The sequence below is a fragment of the Medicago sativa genome, chromosome 5 (genome assembly GCF_051527215.1).
Source record: "Medicago sativa cultivar Bolivia chromosome 5, Bolivia_mono, whole genome shotgun sequence".
Lineage (NCBI taxonomy): Eukaryota > Viridiplantae > Streptophyta > Magnoliopsida > Fabales > Fabaceae > Medicago > Medicago sativa.
The window spans coordinates 63,098,350-63,117,132 of NC_140753.1; the positions used below are offsets into that span (position 1 = coordinate 63,098,350).

Sequence of the window (18,783 nt, forward strand, 5' to 3'; positions counted from 1 at the left end):
GGTGAAGTGAGAGAAAGTTAGGATGTTTGTTTTGTTTTGTTTATGATGAAAATTAAACACCCCAAAATAAGTATATATGTTAATTTAGTTTTATTAAAGAAATGTTTTTTTAGTACAATTTGTAATTTTTAGTAGGATCTTACTATCACTACTAATTATGATGCTACATTTTATGAACTTGCTATTAAATTAAGAATGAAAAGTATATTAATGCATGATAAACGATGGTTCAAGACGAAAATGAGTTGTACAATAGTAATATTGGGTGCAAAGAAAAAACCGAAGGTCAAAGAAATTGGAAATGAGAACTAAAAAACAATAGATCAAAATTCATAGTCTGCTCTCACCATATGAAATCGAAATCGTCAGCTCTCTCCATATGAAATCGACATAATTCATAGTCGAACATTTTATGATTGATTTCATGAACGAGTAAGTTTTACAAAGCTTTTCCATTATTTATATTGAGAATATATTCCACGTTGGATGTTAATTGTTTGGAATAATAATTACCAATTTTTTTGATGAAATATAAATGTTTTAATATGTATTAACCAATTTGTATGATGATCTTAAATAATTTGAGTTGATATTAAATAATTTCATTATTGTTTTATTTGCATGGTGAATAAAATTGTTATGTTTTTTTTTTCAATAGTGTTCATGTAAAGAAGGATTTGAAATACACTTGGGAGAATTTCTTTAAAGACGATGATATGGTCTTTTAGCAACAAGAACAGGAAGAGCATGGTAGCTGCTTTTATAAAACTTTCAACCAACAAACATATTTTCAATTGGCCATAGATTTATATCCTGAGTTTGATCTTGTTAAAGTTTTGATGGTCAAGCTACATCCCCAAGCTATGGGGTGAACTTTGACATAGAGGATTTTAGATCAAACCTTGAAGTTGTATATTTTGCTCAGCCTCAATCTAAGTGTGTCACTCCCATCGATAATACCAATGGTCTTCCTCTACCAACCGAATTTCAATAAATCATGATGTGTTATGACCCAACTGGAACCCAAAAGATAGATTGTATATATGATGATACAAATTGTAAACCAATATTAAAATGGTATGTTTATTGAACAATAAACCTTTTTGGAATTTTAAAAATTGTTAGTGTAATAAAGGTATAAATCCTCATTAGTTGGCGTGTGTTTTTTTTAAGAAGTTGAAGTGTGAATGTTAACTCAACTGACAATCAGGGACGAATCTATAAATTTTAATAAGCGGGGTCAAGATTATTTATTATAAATACAAAAATATAAAAATGCATAAGCTATAAAATGACAACATCAACTTTACCATTATGGAAAAAAAATTAGAGATTACAAAAATTATATGTCTAAAATTTGAACATTTGTCACTCTCTAACTATTTAACATAAGGGAAAATGCTAACTACTACCCCAGGGGTACTACTTAGAGAAATAAATTTGATAAAAAAAAATCTCGGGACTTGAATAGTCACTAGATTTATGTTAGGGAAACATAATATAACATTAAATAACCACTTATTCTGTTAGAGCACAAATGCAAAGACTTAATAAAAATTGGGGGAGAATACTAAGTAACAACTAAGATGGTAAAAGATTGTAAAGGCATTTGATATATTGGGACACAGTTACGAAGTACCATTTTTTACTTTATTGTACTTAATGTATGTGTGTGAGTTTTTTTTTTGTTACAGTATGTGTGTGAGTTTCGTCACTAAACACTTTAGAAAAAAATTAAAGAAACAACTTACATAGATTAATAATGTTTCGTCACTCGAATTCAATAAACTTCAAACAAATTAATTACACACCTTCAAGAATCCCTTACTACTCGGGCCTCATTTATAAGAGAAAAATAACTTTTAGATTGATTCAATAAATTATGTTTCTAATTTATATTAAGAATTAAATACATCATTTATTGAATCAATTTAAAAAGTAAATTTACTCTTATAAATAAGACTGAAATAGTAAACAAAAAATTCAATCAAAGTCTCTCATTTAAAAGTTAAAACACGAAACATGAAAGTAAAGAGTAGAGATGAATTAGAAAACCTTTTATCTCAAAAAAATGAATTAGAAAAACTTATACGGTTCACATGACTTTCCACAAGTCCCATTTCCACTTCCTTTAACTATGACTATGATTTAAGAAAAAATTTCATTAATAAATAATAAAAACCAGCATTTAGCTTCCGACCAATGCACAATTGCACACTAAATAAGTGTTGTTTGCAGCAAAATTAATTAATTAATTGGGCAATGTGGGGTCAACATAACATTACAAGTGGGGTCAAAGCATCAAAATATGGAATTGCTAGTTGATTATATTTTGAATGAGTGGGTCAGCTGACCCCATTAAGGACTATGTGGATCTGTGCCTGTTTTGCTAGTCTTTTGATGATCAATTGTTCTTTTCATTACATTATCCATCAAATATTTGTTATCATGTTTAAGCTTTCCAACGTTAAAGAACGTATGAAAATAAGCTGAAAAAAAAATGAAAATTATCATAAATTATTTAATACTATTATTCATCATAATCTTACTTGTAATCAGAATATTTAAATTTGCTGCAGTCAACTCAACGGTTTGTCTATGAAGCAAGATTCACAAAGTATAAAAACTAACTCATAAAATAAACTACAACGAAAATTGCAATATAATTGCAATCTCTTGATCCATCACCACTTCAGCAACTGCATTCTTCCTTGTTGCCTTCATCTTAATCTAAAAAACAAAACAAAACAAAACAAAATCGATTACAATATAAACAAGACAACAGAGATCTTTCTCTTAAGATATAAGGAAATGTTCTATAATATTAAGTAGAGACAAAGCGTGCTTGTTTCCTATTTCGAAGTTCACAGTTATAGGTAGCTTTGGTGGTTCAAACTTCAAACTTATAGATCTCAAATAAATTTCATCCATGAAAAAAATTGATTAAATTAAAATTAGTTCATTGAGAGATTATATGCAATAAACAAGATAATAAGTAATGTACAATCATTTCAAACAATCTAGAAAAATAAGTAATAAGTAATGTAAACTTACAAACAAAGTGAAATGAAAAGCACAGAAGTATTTGTATCCATGTATATCTCAAAATATTGTATTAATAATAGACAAAATAAACAACATCAACAAAGAGTAGACTCACTCTTCTTGAGGGATAATTCTATCATGTGCTAAAACAAGTATAAACAAATAAACAAACTTAATGTTCAGAAAACCATCAAATTGTTGCAGTTATAGACTAAACAGAAACAACAATTTGCAGACTATAGCATAACCCAACAAGACTATTTCAAAACCACACATAATAAAAAAAATAGCAAAAACGCTCTATAAGAAGAAGATGAATAATAGGCAGAACCTCCGACCTTCAGTATTTTCATTCTTTTGTCTTTCCACAATCTCCAAAATGAACATTACAGTCATGCTAAACCACAAAGGATGGATGATAAGGTTATCTTAAGGTGAAGGGGGAGGTGGAGGAGTGGAAACAATTAAAGTTAAAGAAGGTTTGTGATTAGTGTTGATTGATGGAAAATTTTCTTTGGAAATGAAATTGAAGAAGGGTTGGATGAGATTTTTAGCCGACGTGGAAGTGGAGGGTTGTCTTGGGGGGGGGGGGGAACATCATCGGAATGTGGTCAGACATTGTTTTTGGAAAAAACGTTGCAACTGAAGAAGAAGAAGAAGAAGAAGAAGAAGAGGAATGTTTGTGTTATATATATTGTCTCTCGTGAGTTTTTTCTCAAGTTTTCTTCCGTTAACCAATCTCAACCCTCCATTTATTTTAATGAGCAATCAACGGTTACTAGTAAAAACAATTAAATAAAATGGAGAAGGTAGTGGGGCACCAAATTCGTTTTACCATCTCTTTACACAGTCACAAATCCATCTCTCTATGGGGTGAATATCTAATATATTCCATTTTATAACGAATATATTAGGTCATAAGTTGTTAAATTAACATGAATGATTTTTTTTAAGTAATGAATGAATGTTTTTATTGTAATAATAATATTTTCTATTTAAAAAAAATATTTGAATTTTATAATAATAGGTTATTTGTGTTTAACTTCACGAACTAAAAATTGATAAAGAAAATCAATTGTTTATCTTCATGGAATTTTAGGCTGGGAAAACTTTAAAAATTGGGTTAATTGTATGTGTTGATTTGAACTATAACCAACTCAAAACACATACAATTTGTTTAAATAATATCAAATATTTGAATTCTTATTTGATATTATCAACACCCAATTTAGTTCAACACCCAATTGTATGTGTTTTGTTTAACTTCACATACAATTTTTCACTTACTGGGAAAGCTTTAAAAATTGGGAAAACTTAAACAAATTGTATGTGTTTTGTTTAGTTCAATTGTATGTGTTTTGAAAAACTTAAAAATTGGGTTAATTGAGTTGAATTATGTGTTTTGTTTAAGTTTTTCAATTCGTATTTTATATTATTTAATTGTATGTGTTGATTTGAACAATGAGTTTTCTTTTTGTTCTGTTTCTGGTCAATGCGTTTGTATTAGTTGAACTATTGGTTTTATACTGTGATAACTATAACCATATTGGTTTCAAATCTCGTTGGTTGCAACTTAAGATAAACATCAAATATTTGGTTTTAAATTTATTTCTTACAGTGCCATAACTGTTGTGATGGTTATAACTATCTACAATGCTTGTAAATACTTGACAATAATTGTAATAGTTAACCAGTTGAGATATTTATAGAGAATAACAAGCTTATTTAACCCTTAAAAAAATTCTTAAATCAAATCAAAGACTAAACCTTAAAATGTAAAAAAAATAAAATCGCAGGGCCTCAAGAATAATAAATGCATATAGTGTTAATGTTGATTTTTCATGTCTTATGCTTTTCGTCTGTACATATTAACTATGTATGTTGGTTGCCACATTTGTTCAAACAATGAAAGATTTGGAGACCAACACGTTAGCCTCCAATGTTCTAAAAGACCATAATATATATGGTTCGTATCTCATAATAAAACATAGTTTACGGTTGCAGTTGTGTTAAAAAGAAAAATGGTTGTTTTATGCAGAAAGTATTTACGAGTGTGACCATTATTCTTTTCCTTGTGAGATGCAACAACTGTTAGTGCGGTGTTTATTTGATTCAGGTTGAAAGATTAGCTTTGAGCAAGTGCAGATCCGATCAATGACAACGACTTTGGCGTTGTCAACGTTGCAGATCCGGATACACGAGTATTCCGGAGACTTGAATATATTCATATTAGTCATATTTGTAGGCATATATACTTTGCTGTTTTATGCTATTAACATGGATGCTGTGAGTTTGTTAACAGATTCATCCTTTTTGTTTTTAGTGAATTTTGGATTTGTATTGTATCGATGTACTCTATCAATTTGAATGAATGAATATCGTTTACTTTTGTCAAAAAAATAAAATAAGAAAAAACAATACGTTACGACATAAATAAGTATAAGAAAACAATTTATTCCCTTAACTTAATTTCAGGTAACAGTTTGGTCCTTTATCTTTTTTCCATTTTAATTTGGTCTTTTTTGTCCATTTTCATATACATTTTCAAACTTCAAATCTTATATTCTTATGCAAACATAAAGGAGGATCATAGATTTGAAGACTGAATGTCCATAAGAAAATAAAATCATGAATTATAAGCTTAAAAATTCATATGAAAATGACAAAAAAGACCAAATTGAAATGAAAAAAAGATAAAGGACCAAACTGTTACCTGAAATTAAGTTAAGGGACTAAAACTGTAATTTTGCCAATAAAATCTCTTATTACTTAAAGTTAACCCGTAAGCAATATTTTGCCCTAGATTTACCCTAATTTCCCTGCTTAATTTTACCATATTAGCCATATCTCTTCTATTATCTCTTATTACTTAAAGTTAACCTGTAAGCAATATTTTGCCATAAATTTAATTTCTCTGCTTAATTTTACTATATTAACCCTATCTCTTTTATTATCTCTTATCTCTTATCTCTTATTATTTAAAGTTAACCCGTAAGCAATATTTTGCCCTAGATTTAGCCTAATTTTTCTGCTTAATTTTACTATATTATCCTTATCTCTTATCACTTAAAGTTAACCCGTAAACAATATTTTGCCCTAGATTTACCCTAATTTATCTGCTTAATTTTACTATATTAACCCTATCTCTTCTATTATCTCTTATTACTTAAAATTAACCCGTAAACAATATTTTGCCCTAGATTTACCCTAATTTCTCTACTTAACTTTACTATATTAACCCTATCTCTTCTATTATCTCTTATCTCTTACCTCTTATTACTTAAAGTTAACCCGTAAGCAATATTTTGCCCTAGATTTCCCCTGATTTCTCTGCTTAATTTTACTATATTAACATTATCTCTTCTATTATCTCTTATTGCTTAAAGTTAACCCGTAAGCAATATTTAACCCTATCTCTTCTATTATCTCTTATCATTTAAAGTTAACCCGGAAGCAATATTTTGCCTTAGATTTACTCTAATTTCTCTGCTTAATTTTACTATATTAATCATATCTCTTCTATTACCTCTTATTACTTAAAGTTAACCCGTAAGCAATATTTTGCCCTAGATTTATCCTAATTTCTCTGCTTAATTTTACTATATTAACCTTATCTCTTATTACTTAAAGTTAACCCGTAAACAATATTTTGCCCTAGATTTAAACTAATTTCCATGCTTAATTTTACTATATTAACCCTATCTCTTCTATTATCTCTTATTACTTAAAGTTAACTCGTAAGCAATATTTTGCCCTAGATTTACCCTAATTTCTCTGCTTAATTTTACTGTATTAACCTTATCTATCCTATTATCTCTTATTAGTTAACCCGTAAGCAATATTTTGCCCTAGATTTACCCTAATTTCTTTGCTTAATTTTACTATATTAACCATATCTTTTCTATTATCTCTTATTACTTAAAGTTAACCCGTAAGCAATATTTTGCCCTAGATTTACCCTAATTTCTCCGCTTAATTTTACTATATTAACAATATCTCTTATTAATAAAGCTTAACTCGTCTCGCTATTACTTAAAGTTTAACCCGTCTCGCTATTATGTTAGTCAAATTATGTTCCTAATTTCAATGATAATCGCATTTATTGTTCATTTCAATTAAAAGATCAAAATCTGTGTTGGGTCGATGTCATGTTACAATATCAAGGTCGATGTCATAGACATAATATGATATGATACAATACCAATGTCTACGATAATTAATATTATGAATTTAATTAGAACAATTATGACATTCAACTAAACTATTTTGTTACATGTTACTGTCAAATATTACCTTCGATATGACCCGTGCGATAACACGGGTCGATGGTCTAGTATTATTTAATAGAAACACAAAATGTTCGCACGGGTCGATGATCTAGTATTATTTAATAGAAACACAAAATGTTATCGGACTTTGTCAGGAAGTTTTACCTTACACCCCTACATCTATACATCCACCCTTACATTTTACTTAAAGTACCTATTTTACCCTTTTATATAAAATTCACTAAAATTGCCTATTCACCCTTCTAAGAATTACCGGAAAACACATTCTAAATTTTCCAGAATACATCAAATTCAGTGTATCTTTTCATGATTGCAAATACAAATCACGCAAAAGGCAAGAGTGTTGTATCCAATTCCAGTAAACATACAAAATTAAAGAGATGATTAGACAAGATTCACAAAACAGGCCCTTATAATTACTCTCGGATTCATGTTCAGATCTTCTTCATCATCAAAGTTGTGCTGAAATTATGTCATTGTTAAATCATTAATTCCATCTAATATCAAACAAATTGTTTCCATATTGTATTTGGGATAATTCTCGATGTGAAGGCTTGGAATCAAAAAATTGGAAAGCATGGATTCAAATCCAACAACCCACTAACACAAAGAATGAAACATTGCCATCGAACCCAATGAGATCAGTGTGAAGGCTTGGATTTCATAAAGGAGACATTTCTAATTTCTTATTGATGTCATGAATGATCGGAATCGTTTTCGGTGTTTTCAGAAACAAAAAAATAAAGATCGAAAATGTTGAAAAAAGGTTTTCGGAAAATTCATAGTGTGGGGGTGAACTCATCTCCATTCCGAAATGTTGAGGAGGGTGAGAAATAAGTTTGTAAAAAGTTAAATGATAATAAGGGTAGTATTGGAATTTTTAATATTTTGTAGGGGTGAAAATATATGTGTAGGGGTATAAGGTAAAATTTCCACTTTGTCATCGTAACCAACAAAGCCCAAACCGGATTGTAGTAAAAGCCCGGATCCGGGTCTATCCACACGGGCCACCCGGTCCATATTTGTCTTTGGTTGTAGTAGTAACCAGGGTTTTTCAATTCTGTTTCAAACACGCACGCTCAAACTCTTTCTTTCTAATTCGTTTTCATCTCTTCATCATCGGCGATGGGTAAGAAAAGCAAAGCAATGAAGGAAAATAGCGACGGCACTGTTAAACAATGTCCCTTAACACTCTTTGTTTCTAATTTACCCTATTCCTTCACTAACTCTCAGGTATTTTTTTTATTTTTTTTTTCATTCATTCTTTTCCATTTTTATTTATCATTCTTTTGTTTATGCTAATTTGTTGTTGAATTTATTCAGCTTGAACAAATTTTCAGTGAAGTTGGGCCTGTTAGGCGTTGTTTCATGGTTACTCAAAAGGGTAACTTACTAACTAACTAAGGATTAGTTGCTTAATTAATGAACATTTTAAGCTGAATTAATACAAAAAAAGTTATTATTTTTTTTCTTGACACCATGTTTAATTGTTTTCAGGGTCTACGCAACATCGTGGTTTTGGTTATGTTCAATTGTAAGTTCAGTTTAACTCATTTGTGTATGAACTAAAATGTAGCCATGTATGCATATGAATGAATCAGTGTTGTTAAATAACCGCTATAGCGTAGCAGAATTTCAACAAATCACTATTGTTCTATGCTATGCTATTTAATATAAAATACCGTCTAGTAACAGCTATGGCAACACTATAGTTTTCCGCTGTTGTACAAGGGTCTTAATAATTAGAAATAGAGTTTTCTGTAGTAGTACGGCAGTCAACTACGTAGCACAGACGCAAACACCAGACACAACACAGACACCGATAGTAATTTAAGAAAATGACATGATTCAGTGTAATTATAGGTGTTGTGTTGGCGTCGGACAATGACGCGTGTCCGACAACGGGACACACCTAATCCAAGGAGTGTTTAATGCCTAATTGATAATAATAAAGTAGCGGAATTTGAACAAATCGCTATTTTTATGTGATATGTTATTTAGTGCAAATGTTTTCAAATAATAGCTACATCGGCATTCTTGCATTGTTTTGTAGTGGAATTTGAATAAACAACTATTTTTTGCGATCTGCGATTGATCAGACTGTAATGAATAATCTCACCAGAAACCCATCTTTGTAAGTAAAGAAGGGTTTGCCATTTTTGGTAAGTGAAATTTGAGTGTATTGTCTGGACGTATAAAAGTCGAAGAAATATTACTAAATATGATACTGTTGGTTCACAAAGCTTACTTAAGAGGATAATATTGATGTCATGAGGACCGAGGAGGGATACAGTTTTTGAACTTTATAATAGGTTTTATCAGTTTTATAGTGCTTGCTTCACTAGTATCAGGTTGGTAGTCTTCTTTTCATGCTCACTCTGCATGTTGTGGTAATTCATGATAAACTAATCCGTAATCACAGTATATTGATGTACTTTTTTTTGTGCAATTCCGTTTTACATATATTATTAGAATTGTATAATTTGTAACATGACTTTTCTGGTTTGTTAATAATTTTTCTGGTTTGTTAATAATTGCTGTCATCTTCAGTGCTGTTGAGAATGACGCTAACCAAGCCATTGAGCTGAAGAACGGTTCATTGGTTGGTGACCGGAAAATTGTAGTGAAGCACGCAATGCCTCGTCCTCCCCGTGAAAATCGAAGATCAAAACCGGATCAAGGTTGATTGATGCTACCAATTCTGTTTCAGATAGAGATGTTATATATACTTTCCGAATGATGTACAGATGATTTGATCTTATCATTGTTCCTCCCTTGTTTTCTTTTCTCACTCTTTCTTTTACGACACAATAGAGGGCAATGAAGGCGATCTCACAGAATCAAAAAATGATGATAAAGACAGCGGATTATCTGGAGCAGAGAAGCCTGTTTCAGTTCCAAAAGAACCAAAGGAAGAAGGTTGTGATTGTGTTTACGTGCATTTGATTAGCTTTATTAGTTGCTCATTTATATATTTATTGCTTTTTCTTGATATTATATTTCATTCCTTTTAGAAGTGAAAGTTTTGGATAAACCGAAAAACTCAAGGAAGCCCGCGGAAATAAAAAAAGCAGCTCTTTGTAATGACGCAGCAGATGAGGGGGGTGGCTCAGAAAAGCAGAAGTATTTACTCTTCTCCCCTTTCTTAGTAGTACTTCAGCCATGAAATTAAGAGATAATGAGATGATCTGATCCTTTCATTATGGATGTATCTTTTCGTATCATGAATGTATATCTTATTTCTAAAAAGCTGTTCCCTGCTCTATGTTTTTTTTCTTTTGGCAGGGTTGCTAGAACTGTTATATTTGGTTGTCTTGTGAATTCTGCTATGGCTGAAGATGTTCACCGCCAAGCCAGAGAAATCGGCACTGTGTGTTCTATTAAGCATCCCCTTTCAAGGAATGATCTTCTGCAGCATGGTAACTGCTGATTTTATCTTTTCAAATTACAGAGAAGATAGGTTTTATGTATAATTGTTATTGGTGTGATATGTCATGTTATATTAGAAAATATTTAAAAAATATATTTTCGCTTGTTATAGGCTGTATTCCTGTTCTTTTCAGTTCATATTTTCTCATTGTTTTGCACTTCGTGTTGAATCTCATGGTTAGTGTATGAAGCAGTTTCTAATATAGATTTGCTTCTCTCTCGTGCTGTTCTATGTGCTCTGGAAGCTGTCAATCTTATTGTAATTTATTTTTTTAATGCCAAGCCTTTTTATTTTATAACTAAACATCTAGTTGTATTGTATCCCATATGATCAAATGTTGGGTATGCCTGATAAGGACATTGAAGTTTGTTCTTTCACTAAAATTTCCGATGAGATAGTTTTCCAGTTAGGATGCAAATCAAGAAGATTGAATCATGCATTATATTTATAAAGATTCTTTATACTGCTTAGGATAGTAAGGTAATTATGGTATTTTTCCCAGGCCTGCTGCAAGAAGGCTGTTCTTTCAATGCTTCAGCTGTACTTTATACAAGTGTAAAATCAGCTCGTGCTTCTGTTGCAACATTGCATAAAAAAGAGATAGGAGGGGGAACTGTTTGGGCACGCCAACTTGGTGGGGAGGTAAAGTGCTTGTCATAGAACGCATCAGAGGATAATATCATCATGCACCATATAGTATCTTTTATATAGAGTGATAACTGCTAGCTGATTAGAAGAGTTTGTACTGATATATATTAATAGAATGAATAATTTTGCTTTGTATTTTGATAAAAAAATGATTTTAGCTTTGTCATAAAATTTTAATGTGTTAATATTCTTCCAAAATTCAAATACAAAAAATCTTAATAACTACAGGTTTATTTCTGCTACTGCTGATCACGAAAATATGGCGTCAATGCATGCATTGTCTTAAAAAATAGGGAGTTACATCATGGGAATTTTTGATATGTGATGCGTCTAGAGCCTTGAAAGGGTTTTCTTTTTGGTGCTGTCCTAGTTAAAATTGTTTTTATTTCATTTCCTTGTATCTGATGCTGATATGTGACAATCAGCTCTTTAAAGTAGAAGTTTTGTTTATCTTCCCTGTTCAACATTTCTATCAACTATGTTTATCCTATAATTTGAATTTCGTAAATTGGTTTCTATTTTCTAACAATGATTTCATTTTGTTCATGCTTTTTGCGTATTTTTTGTATTGGTTTTTAATTTGGTCATAGGTAGAATGAACTTTTCCCTGTTTACCATTTATGATATTTAGTTTGTTTAACATTTTTGTTGTTGTATGTGGGCCAGGGAGCCAAGACTCAGAAATGGAAGCTTATTGTCAGAAACCTTCCTTTCAAGGTTCGATCTGTTGAGTTACAGAATATAACATAATTTTTTGTTTGGAGACCTTGTTTTCTAACTACTTGACTAAATATGGATACAGGCCAAAGAAAATGAAATAAGGGACGCGTTTTCATCTGCGGGGCCTGTATGGGAGGTATTCATTCCACAGAAGTCCGACACAGGGTATATATTCCTTTTCTTTTCCCGATATAAAGCGTTTCGATACTGTATTATAATACATTATGTTTTCTTACGCTGTTTTCATCGCCTCATTTCCTGTGTGCAGTCTTTCGAAGGGTTTTGCATTTGTAAAATTCACCTGCAAGCAAGATGCTGAAAATGTATGAACTGTTTCAAAAGTTTTACTTTACATACTGTTTGTCTTCTAAAATCACTTGTATATAAGTTCCCTGTTGCTGTTTCAGGCGATTCGAAAACTCAATGGATCGAAGTTTGGGAGTCGTCTCATAGCTGTTGATTGGGCTGTTCCAAAAAAGATATTTAGTAGTGATACCAATGATGCTCCTGCTTCAGAGGAAGGTAATTTGTTTCTTTGTTAAAATGATACTGCATCTTCAAATGATTTATTTATTAATTTGTTAACTAGTAGAGTTTGCTAAAACACAGTGCATTTGAATTTTGAGTCCTGTGACATTATCATACTTCAGATGTAGAGTGACATTATCATACTTCAGATGTGACATATTGACCATTTTTTGAATGAATGTGCAACATATCTTCCTCACAAGTGTCAAAATCATTTTGGTTTTTTTCATATATGAAGAAACAAAGATGATTAAGATTAAAAAATCCTATGGATGAAATTCTGGGTCTTAGATTTATAGAAAGTAAGAAACTGAAAGAAATAGAGAGAAAATGGAAGACTGCCACATATACATAAATATAATAAATAGAGAAATGCTAGGGTCACACCCTCTTAACACTCTCTTTAACACACTCCAATAATAATCCAACACATCATCCACTCTACTTATCACTTTAACCGGCAACCTGTTGAATAAGTTGCAAGCCTAAAAAAAAAAACTGTTATCATTTTCCTGTTCGGTGCCTTTCTTTCCGATTTCTTTTTCACCCTCTTTCTCATCTGGCTTGTGCATTTAGCCTGGCTTCCTCTGAACATTCAAGTTGTTTTTTTTTTTTTTTTTAATTTGCTTACACTTACAATCAAGTTTCTACTAATTTTTCTCATTAATTTTCTGGAATTCACTTTTCTTTGTTTGTCCTCCTTATCCTACAAAGCATAAATAGCATCAACAAAAAATCCCAATTGTTCTCTCAATCTTGTGTGGCGGCATGAAAATGATTTGGGTTTTTGGTGATTTTTTGTTTAATTTTGAGCTGTCACTAGAATGATGCAGTAGATAAAGCTTTTGAGAATCCGAATTCCAACCCTAGTGTCACTTTACGATCTGTCCATGGATTCTCTAATCTAATTGGGTTTGTTTTTGTTTTCTGATTGAGTTTCAATTTGGCTGTTGGTGTTATCACCCAACCAAAGGTCAGGGGCGACGGTTCACGAAAATACAACAGTATCATTTTTTCTTTTTTTCTTCTTTGAATTTAATAATTTAATAACTTGTACCATCAGTCATCAGGTAAAGTATTAAAAAGAGGAGGATGATATGTTGGATTATTATTGGAGTGTGTTAAAAGAGAGTGTTAGAGGGTGTGACCCTAGCATTTCTCTAATAAATAAGCATCACTTATTAAAGATAAAAAAAAGGTGAAATTCAACATAATCAAAAAGTACTTATTTTAATGATGTGTCTGATACAAATATCCAAAACAAATTACAAACTACCACAACAAAACTATAAACAATAGGCACAATACATCATGAAATAGGTGTCCCTTCACACCATAACATTGACCTCACCATGTCGGAACAACCAAAAAGTACTTTTTTAAATGAGGTGTCTGATAAGTATCCTATGGTTGTCCATTTCTGAAGTATGGACTCGCCTAAGACCATGGCTGTCCATGCATCATAGCCTCTGTTTGTCAATAGCGGTCGCGCCAGCCACTATAGCTAAAAAATCAGGATCACCGCACCAGGCCGCATCGGCGCGTGTCAGGCCACGTCGGCGCGTGTCAGAGGTGGAAAGCGGCCAAAGCAGACCTATAAATAGTAAAACAATAACTTGTGCTAGTTGTATATAATTGGTATTAGCCATTTTCGATTTTGCTATCCCTTTTATTTCATATTATGAATACTTCATGAAATTCTGAGTAATGTTTAAGGTATTTTAGTATTTCTTTTTGAATAGTATGGTATCTAGTATTAAATTTATCAGTGGCCGCACCATCCAAATAGCGCCCACTATACACCCCGCTCCCGCACCGCGCCAATTATTGGGTTGGCCGCGCCGCGCCGCATTTTCGAATTGACAACAAATCATAGCCTACAAAATGTTCTATGAAGGCAGCTAGACTGCACTACCCGGATGGGTATAAGACACTGGTGCAATCTCAACCAATGCACATTCAACAGTAAGAGAAACAATACAAAAATAGCAAATTGTATTTTGCTACCAAAGGGCAACTATTTTATTTTATTTTTTTAATCATTTATCTGCAGTATGTATACATGTTCCTGGGTATAACAATTTTTAATTTTTATTTGAAGTTCATTGTCTGTGCAATATGTTCCCAACACTAGAACAATATGTGCTCAAACTATTTAAACCAGACATCTTTTAATTATTTTTATTTGAAGTTCATTGTCTTAGAAATATGTACCAGACATCAGAACAATATGTGGTCAAACTATTTAAACAAGACATCATTTAACTCTGTTTCAAACTATTTAAATAAGACATCTGTTATGATTTCTTTAGGACAACAAAAGGTGACAGATGAAGATAGTAGTACTACTACTGAGGATGATCTTGAGAATACTGACAAAGAATCTGATCAAGGGGATGATAGTGATATTGATAGTGTTGTGGAGGAAGATGTTCCTTCTGACGATGATTTTGAAAAGGAAGCAGACATTGCAAGAAAAATTCTTAACAACTTGATTACATCCTCTGCCAAAGATGAATCTGTAAATAATGATTCCGTGTCGTCTGATTCCGTGTCGTCTGAAGAAAAGAACAAGCCAAAATCAAAGGAAACTGTTAAGGGTGCAGATAGTAAAACATCTAAAGAGTCCGACAAGGTTTCAGATATTTCTAAGCCTGAAACTTCCAAGGAAACAGAAGATGATTTGCACAGAACAGTTTTTATAACCAATCTTCCCTTTGAATTAGATACCGAAGAAGTGAAGCAACGATTTTCTGCATTTGGTGAAGTAGAATATTTTGCTCCTGTTCTCCACCAAGTGACCAAGTATGTCCTAGAACAATATTTTTTGTGTGTCTGTGTTACACAGATTATTATTCATACTCCTCTATTACTCAATGCAGGCGTCCACGAGGGACTGGTTTTCTTAAGTTTAAAACCGCGGAAGCAGCTGATAATGCAATTTCAACTGCCAATACTGCTTCTGGGATGGGTATTTTGGTAAAGGGTAGACCATTAAAGGTTTTAAAGGCTCTGGACAAGAAATCGGCACATGACAAGGAACATGAGAAAGAAAAAAATGAAGTTCAAGACCACCGCAATCTTTACTTGGCGAAGGTTTGTATTCTCCTCTGTACCTTGTGTTCCAGGCTATGGTAGCTGATATGCAATAGGAGAGTAATTGTATTCTTTTAAATTGTAATTAATAGGAGGGACTTATTCTTGACGGAACTCCAGCTGCCGAAGGGGTTTCAGCCACTGATATGTCAAAACGCAAAAAGTGAGTATTTTATGGTTGACTTTTGAGTGCAAATGACATTTATATTCTGTGTATGTATCATTGCTACATCCACTTTACTATTCTCATTTCTTTATTATTTTATGCTGTATTTGATCTTCCATACTTGGGTGGTAAAGTTATTGTTATTTTTCTGCTTTTAGTCTAATTCCTGTAACTGATTGTAGTGATCTTACATTATTATTTGTGAAATATTTATAGTTTGGAAAGGAAAAAGAAGATGAAGCTTCAATCCCCAAATTTTCATGTTTCAAAAACTAGACTTGTTATCTACAACTTACCAAAGTCAATGAATGAAAAACAACTTAAGACGCTTTGCATTGATGCAGTCATCTCTAGAGCTACCAAGCAAACACCTGTAATTCGGCAGGTTGGTTAAATAGGTTATGACTTGAAGTTGTCAATTATTATTATTGTTTCTGTATAGCTTTATGATTACCATTATGTTTTGAATGTTACAAATGTACTTTGCAGATAAAGATTTTGAAAGATGGCAGGAAAGGAAAGGCTACTCAAGAACAGCAGTATTCCCGTGGAGTCGCTTTTCTTGAATTTTCAGAGCATCAACATGCCCTTGTTGCGTTGAGAGTTCTTAACAATAATCCTGGTAACAAACAATTACACCCATTTCTCCATTGTGAATATACTAGCTTTGTTAAAATTGTCAACTGGCCCCATAAATTGAACGCTTCCAAAAAAAATAAAAATTAATCAATCATAGAATGTGTACTGAAGTGTGTTAAAAAAAGTGTATTGCTAGCATTTCTATGTGCAGTGCGCCGTGTTTTTCTCGTAATATAATGTTGTCTTTCATTGACCACAGAAACCTTCGGTCCTGAACATCGGCCCATTGTGGAGTTTGCTCTTGATAATATCCAGAAACTGAAACTTCGTAACGAAAAGCTACAGTATCAGCAGCTGGCTCCTCACAACGGCAACAACAGAAACGAAAATGATAAACCCGACAATCCAGGAGTTTACGCTCATGGAACTGACAGAAAACAAAAATCTCAAGAGCATGACAAACCAGCAAAAGACTTGGTACCAAATTCAAATAGCGAACAAGGTGGTAAAGTGCCAAATGGAAAATCTCCTCAAGGAGGCAAATCCAAAAGACAGAAAGAGAACCCCAAGAGTACAAATTCCGAAGTGATATCATCGAAAGAAAGTCCAAAAGCGTCTTCGGCGGGCAAGCTGAAAAGTAACCAAGATGGCCAGAGTCATGGTGCTAAATTACATGAAGGTAAAAATAGTTCCATTGAAAGTAGTAGGAAAATCTCAGGAAAGAAAGAAGACGCGATATTTGGAAAGAGGAAGATGCAAAACCAAGAACAAGCAGGGGAAAAGGTTTCTAGGAAAAGGCCAAAGAAGAACAAAGATTCAGTAGGGAAGGACATGGTAGATAAGCTTGACATGCTTATAGAACAATATAGATCCAAGTTCTCACACAAGGGTTCTCAAGGAAATGATGGTGAGAAAAAACAATCTAAACAGCTTAGGAAATGGTTCCAATCATAAAAGTGGTTTAGAGGGGTTTGGTAGCTCAACGCTTCAACCAGTTTGAACCAAATAATCAAATGAGTTGAAGAGTTAAAAGCTTCAAGATTAAGTCAAGGAGAAAAAATACCAACATAACACGGTTAGCCAACAAAAGCTTCCATTAAAAAAAAAGTAAAAGTGATTTTAATATAAACAACTTAGGGGATTATTTTATATTTTTTTAAGAAAAGTATTAACTATTTTGTATATGTTTAAAATTATAACTCTGATGTAATTAAAGTATGACAAATATCTATTTTTCTTTTAGGAATTGAATTCAAGTTCTCCTGAACTTTGAAATAAATACGAGTTCTTGTTGACTTGGAATAAGAATGATATTTTATTTTAATGATACATTTCACTCTAACCATTTATAGACTTTTTATTTAATTTTAAAATAATATTAGTTCTAACAACAAAAATAATATACAAGTTTATGCAATTTCTCATATTCAGTAGTTTGATATTAATAAAATTATATATTATATGATATTTTCACATCTTTCAAATGGAATACTTTTTGTTCATCAAATTGGCCCTCAACTAAATATGTATTTTAATACCTATAAATAGAAATATGTATTTTAATAAGCAGTTATAAATTTAGACACAACTAAATGTAATACATCCCTCGAAAATAAAACTAAAACTAAATGTAATATATTATTTAAAACATTATAGAGCACTAGATGTCGGTATCTCTTATTCTTTTGCAACATATATTTTTTTTTTTAAAAATCAACAAATATTGGTAATGACGAATGCAACGTCCGGGGTTCAGACTTCAAACCCCGGCCACCATAAAAAAATGACAAATGAGTGCAAGATGCACAAAAAACATTCATGAACAAGCCAAAGAGATAAACATATAAGCAATGTGTCGATATATGCGGAACACCCGATAAAACCTCCCAACACCACTAAATAAAAGCAAGCACAGAAAGGAGCCCAGCCAAAAGCTAAGAAGCCTGATGCCGAGGTTTACCCACGAATACTCCTCCATCACAGCCAGCACAATAGCAGATTGAACAAGGTTGCAACATTGGAATGACCTACCAAAACAAACACAATCAATTAAAAATTTAAAATTAATTGAATATCAATTCAAACCTACCTAGCCCAAGTAGAAGAAGATCACAACATTGAATGCAGGAGTAGTCATTCTTCAACTTCATATAAGGTCAGGGTTTAGAGAAGGGCTTTGGCTACAAGTCCTGCATTGATTACATAGTAGATCAATCACATAAATGATTTCTGTGTAGTGTGGTTCAAGCTATGAAATAACATTTCTGTGTAGTGTGGATCAA

At 32.1% G+C, this 18,783-nt stretch overlaps 1 protein-coding gene across 2 annotated transcripts; it reads left to right on the plus strand.

Moving 5' to 3' along the window:
* The first annotated feature begins 8,401 nt into the window (after positions 1–8,401).
* LOC146923901 (uncharacterized) lies at positions 8,402–17,825 on the plus strand. Of its 2 annotated transcripts, none has more exons than XM_085708992.1 (18): positions 8,402–8,567; positions 8,658–8,718; positions 8,832–8,868; positions 9,885–10,015; positions 10,149–10,253; positions 10,349–10,457; positions 10,620–10,753; positions 11,267–11,406; positions 12,079–12,129; positions 12,215–12,297; positions 12,401–12,455; positions 12,540–12,654; positions 14,973–15,465; positions 15,543–15,756; positions 15,849–15,919; positions 16,139–16,307; positions 16,412–16,544; positions 16,761–17,825. In XM_085708992.1, exons 1-18 carry the CDS (start codon positions 8,460–8,462, stop codon positions 17,453–17,455), a joined length of 2,904 nt encoding a protein of 967 aa, XP_085565118.1. In that variant the 5' UTR covers positions 8,402–8,459; the 3' UTR covers positions 17,456–17,825. The 2 variants fall into 2 exon arrangements, with proteins under 2 accessions (XP_085565118.1, XP_085565119.1); XM_085708993.1 differs by having other exon boundaries at positions 10,352–10,457.
* Positions 17,826–18,783: the final 958 nt, after the last annotated feature.